Genomic DNA, 5,564 nt, shown 5'->3' with positions numbered 1-5,564 from the left:
TCTTCAACTCACTCTGCTTACACTTTCTACCATTCTTCTTTAACAAACGAGCTCCCTTTTTTCTGCCATTTTTAACCGACTCAAGCTCACCCTCTTCCTCCCTCTCTCAGACCTCCTCTGCCTCTCCTTTTCCCTCCATTTCTCCTCCGTATTCCAAGCATAAGTCTCCTTATGATAATACTTCACTTCTCCTGATATACATCTTGTTCTTGCCTTGTCAAGGGACGCCATTTAACCATCTGTCACAATCTCTGTACAATCAGCACGAACCACTCGGGATGTAGCGCTCAACAGTGCTTCCCACTTGTAAAGCCTCCAGATTTAATTTACTGAACACACCCAATATATCCTCCAAACACTGGCTTCGGGGCATTATCACTTAAATGAACTACACATTGACACATCCAGCCCAAAGCAGGAGGTTTAAAAAAAGATATCTGTAGTGGCCAAAGTTCCAGAACATCTCTTTAATAAGCAAGTTTGATTTTAGGCTCTTTTAATTGTTTTATAATTCAAGAGTTTGATGGACTGTTGTCAAGTTGTATTTGACATTGTCATCTCAGGAAAACGGTCTTGTCATTATTGCAAAAGTGAGTTGTAATTTCTTCAATGCTTTGATAAGCAAATGTATTAAAATGTTTAATAAATAGTCATCAAATGCCTCATACTGTTTATTTTACAGCAAAAGGAAATGCTGACATTGCAAGATATGGACCACCTGCTTGATGGATAGATTTGGTGAAAATGTCACTTTACCCGGGATGCCACTCAGACTCTAGGCTATACAGTTATCTTTGAATTGCCCATTTCAGTCGCTAGATGGAGACATTATTTTGCTCTTCTTCAAGTAAAACGAGCTATCGCGAGATTTAGATTACGGCTCTGAAATCCAAGGACTGCGTTTGACATTTTTAGCAAGCAAAAAGCTAATCATGTCTGAAAAGGAGCTGGGGAAAAAGCTGGATCGATGCCTCGCAGATAGCGCCGTCAAACTTGGTAAATAACTCATTTTGTTCTAGAACGTTAACTACAGTCTGCTTTGCCATATAATACAACTAAAAGCAACATGTCTGGATTAGCTAGCTAGCTATCACTTACTGCTACTAGCTAGCTAGCTAGAAGGTTTGCTAAGGACGAGTAGTAGTAGGAGCAGCTAGCCAGCCTTTTCTCATAATATAGCAAACTGTTACAGTAGTAATTAGTAATTTACACTCACTGTCAGTCCAGCTAGTCATAAAGCTAGCGTGCAAGATGTGAATAACAACATATTTTGGTAGCCAACAAACATTGTTGGTGCTACTACCTAGTAACAATGTGTGTCAGTGTCTGTCCAAAAGGGTGTTTGTACTAGAGGCATAAGAGTAGTCTAATATGTCTCAAGCCATTGGATATTCGTTTAAATGTACTAGGTAACTGTGTTAAAGGTATGATACTTTGGCATTATGCAACGCTTTCATCGTGTAACCTTTTTGATGTGCATTGGTGGAGATAAGATGGCTAGCTACGTCTCTACCAGGAACTGTTCTGACCTCATATTTCCGGTCTCAATTCTGTTACCTGAACATTTCTCCCTATGTTACTTGTTTTTAGGTGCTGGTCTGGGCTTAGGAATCGTGTTCTCTGTGGTATTCTTCAAACGTGAGTACTTCCACTGTTAAGAGGATTACTAACAATGGCGAGAGATAAACATTCTTTATGGGGTGCAGACTGATGATGCAAAAGATGGAAAACATGCAGTGGAGCAGCCATTGTGGCCTTGACTATTTCACACTACTGACCTGAACCGAACCAAGCCGAGCCAGGTTGCATTGTGCTGGCCTGTTTGTGCAGCAACCACAGTTCCTGGAACTCAGCTGGAAAGGGGCATACCCAGCCCTGACCAGATGCATGTTAGTCACATAGCTAGCACATATATAGAATTTGCATCTAGGGAGGCTCTTTTGATGTTGTGAACACTTGAGTCATTAATGAAGGGGGTTGTGCTTTTACACTGGTTGGGTCTGTGTGTTTGGTCTCCGTTACTCAAACACCCACACACACACAAACACTCACACACAGGCCCCCAAGTGCCATCCCCCTTGCTTTACAACAGTTTGTTTTCAAATCAAACAGTGTGAGGTCATCTCAGTGCGCTGGGGGGGGTTAACCAGTCAGCGGGACAACCAATTAGTGCGATAGCCCAAAACTGTGCGCATTCAGTCCATTAACATGGGACTCAACAGGAGTTTAAAAATATTGTGTGGCCAGACCATTCGGAACATAAGCTCTCGCTGGACCACGTGGTCTTAGTTCCCAGTCTAGAAAAGGACCATGTGAAAAGAAAATATCAGCACACTGTATGGTTTGGGTCAGCACGGTAGTGTGAATCAGACATTCCTGTGAGTAAATGTCTATACAAGAGAAAATAGCTTGGACACATTTTTCTATCCACAGGACACACCTGGCCAGTTGCCTTTGGCTTAGGAATGGGGCTTGGCATGGCATACACAAACTGCCAGAATGATTTGAGGGCACCATATCTAATTCAGAGAAACATTAAGGTCAGTATAAGAATCCATGCTCATTTCGTATTGAAGATGTGATACTAATGCATAGTATATTGGACCAACATTCAACACAATATGCATAATGTACGGAGATGTAAATCCAAATGAAAATTGACTCCCTTTTATTTTCACTCTTTTCCTCACAGGAGCAGTAGCCACACGTCAGCGAGGGACTGTCTTTCTTTGTCACTTTTTTTTGGGATGCCCATCATTTGCACTGACCTCCAGCCAGACTAATTTCCTTCTGTGGTTCGACCCTTCCATACGTATTCATATAATTTTTACGTGCCTGAGCAGGACAGTCTGTCTTTATTTAATAAAATAGTCGTAAAATAAAGGCAATTGAGGTTGTGTGTTTTTAAAACAGCTGATTAGATGTGTTGTGTTATGTCAAAGAGTGAAATGGAAGATACATCTAACAAGGCAAAACCGCCATTAATTTGTGCGGCTACAAACACTTCAATGGAAACAATTTACCCTGGTTAGTGGAGGAGGCAAGTCGCAGTGGGAGGAGGCAGGGAACTGGTCTGTCTGCCCAATATAAAAGATCAAAACTGGCAGGGGAATAAAAATGGCATAAATAAGAAAGTATATTTTGAGGACCAAGATTTTGATAGCTGCGCCATGCAGATTGCAAAATAGCAGGGAAGAGATTTTTGATGTACCGATTCCATGGCATAGGGTGTATGAGCTGGGATTATATACACTACCAGTCAAAAGTTTGGACACACCTACTCATTCAAGGGTTTTTCTTTATTTTTGCTCTTTTCTACATTGTAGAATAATAGTGAAGACATCAACTATGAAATGACACATGGAATCATGTAGTAACCAAAAAAGTGTTAAACAAATCAAAATATATTTCAAATTTGAGATTCTTCAAATGGCCACCCTTTGCCTTGACAGCTCTGCACACTCTTGGCATTCTCTCAACCAGCTTCATGAGGTAGTCACCTGGAATGCATTTCAATTAACAGGTGTGCCTTCTTAAAAGTTAATTTGTGGAATTTCTTTCCTTCTTAATGCATTTGAGCCAATCAGTTGTGTTGTGACAAGGTGCTCAAATAAGCATAGAGAAACGACAGTCCATCAATACGGACAATTTCAAGAACTTTGAAAGTTTCTTCAAGTGCAGTCGAAAAAACCATCAAGCGCTATGATGAAACTCTCTCTCATCAGGACCGCCACAGGAATGGAAGACCCAGAGTTACCTCTGCTGCAGAGGATAAGTTCATTAGAGTTACCAGCCTCAGAAATTTCAGCCCAAATAAATGCTTCACAGAGTTCAAGTAACAGACACATCTCAACATCAACTGTTCAGAGGAGATCGTGTGAATCAGGCCTTCATGATCAAATTGCTGCAAAGAAACCACTACTAAAAGACACCAATAATAAGAAGAGACTTGCTTGTGCCAAGAAACACGAGCAATGGACATTAGACCGGTGGAAATTTGTCCTTTGGTCTGGAGTCCAAATTGAAGATTTTTGGTTCCAACCGCCGTCTTTGTGAGACGCGGTGTGGGTGAACGGATGATCTCCGCATGTGTATTTCCCACCGTAATGCATGGAGGAGGTGGTGTTATGGTGTGGGGGTGCTTTGCTGGTGACACTGTCTGTGATTTATTTAGAATTCAAGGCACACTTTCTGCAGCGATACGCCATCCCATCTGGTTTGGGCTTAGTGGGACTATCATTTGTTTTTCAACAGGACAATGACCCAACACACCTCCAGGCTGTGTAAGGGCTATTTTACCGAGATGGAGTGCTGCATCAGATGACCTGGCCTCCACAATCCCCCGGCAAGGGCGAATTGAGTTATTGTACACACACTTCACAGAGTAGGCGTTCCCTAACAGAAACACGCAAATACATGCTAGAATGCTCCAATAGAATCTCGTAGCTCGTGCTTGGCTCTGCCCCCCACCTTGCTTGTTCTGTCTACTATGATTAATTTGCTCCCATTGGAAACGACAGGCTGTGGTCTATCTTGGGTTAGTTATAAAAAATATTTGACTGCTTCTTCTGAGAAGTACCACTATGGTGGATGGTGGCTTCATGCCCATCTACATGTAGTAGATGTGAGCTTCAACTGGAAGCCAGTGGAGTGTGCAGAGGAGCGGGGTGACATGAGTGAACTTTGGATGGGCGGCAGGTAGCTTAGTGGTTAAGAGCGATGTGCCAGTAATCGAAAGGTTGCTGGTTCTAATCCCCAAGCCGACTAGGTAAAAAAAATATGTCTGTGCCCTTGAGCAAGGCACTTAACCCTAATTGCTCCTGTAAGTCGCTCTGGATAAGAGCGTCTGCTAAATGACAAAAATGTAAATGTTCATAGCCTCTCATTGGCCAATACAAAGCATCAGCAATCTAGTGTTTATATACATAATTGATCTGCAGTAGAAATACTTGTCAAGTATTTACCCAGCAAATCCCCTACCACCAAAACTGTGGAAATAATGAATAGCTGACTGAATTGCTATGTTACATAGCCTTCACTTATGTCAGTGGTTTCACTGTACTACTTTATTGTAGTGGTACCCCTTGGCACAACAGCTAAGGTGGTGGATTGACTGTCACAAAGTTCTGGGTTCAAGCCCCGGTCAGGACTACATTTACATTTACGTCATTTAGCAGACGCTGTTATCCATTGCGACTTACAAATGGGTGCATTCAACTTATGATAGCCAGTGGGACAACCACCCCATTTTTTCTTCTTTTTTTAAATGGGGGTGGGGGTGGGGGGTGGGGGGGGTAGAATGATTACTTTTAAACTATTCCAGGTATTCCTTAAAGAGGTAGGGTTTCAAGTGTCTCTGGAAGGTGGTCAGTGACTCCGCTGTCGTGGGGGAGCTTGTTCCACCATTGGGGTGCCAGAGCAGCGAATAGTTTTGACTGGACTGAGCGGGAACTGTGCTTCCGTAGAGGTAGGGGGGCTAGCAGGCCATAGGTGGATGAACATAGTGCCCTCGTTTGGGTGTAGGGTCTGATCAGAGCCTGAAGGTAAGGAGGTGCCGTTGCCCT

The 5,564-nt window shown here is 42.7% G+C and overlaps 1 protein-coding gene across 1 annotated transcript; it reads left to right on the top strand.

Annotated features, from left to right (window-relative positions):
• Nucleotides 1-882: 882 nt before the first annotated feature.
• micos10 (mitochondrial contact site and cristae organizing system subunit 10) lies at nt 883-2,883 on the top strand. Its single transcript, XM_084187809.1, has 4 exons — nt 883-996; nt 1,591-1,638; nt 2,434-2,540; nt 2,693-2,883. Exons 1-4 carry the CDS (start codon nt 933-935, stop codon nt 2,699-2,701), a joined length of 228 nt encoding a protein of 75 aa, XP_084043935.1. The 5' UTR covers nt 883-932; the 3' UTR covers nt 2,702-2,883.
• Nucleotides 2,884-5,564: the final 2,681 nt, after the last annotated feature.

The sequence above is a fragment of the Coregonus lavaretus genome, assembly GCF_964263955.1.
Source record: "Coregonus lavaretus genome assembly, chromosome: 22".
NCBI classification, from domain to species: Eukaryota; Metazoa; Chordata; class Actinopteri; order Salmoniformes; family Salmonidae; genus Coregonus; species Coregonus lavaretus.
This window is presented reverse-complemented; position numbering and strand designations above follow the sequence as displayed.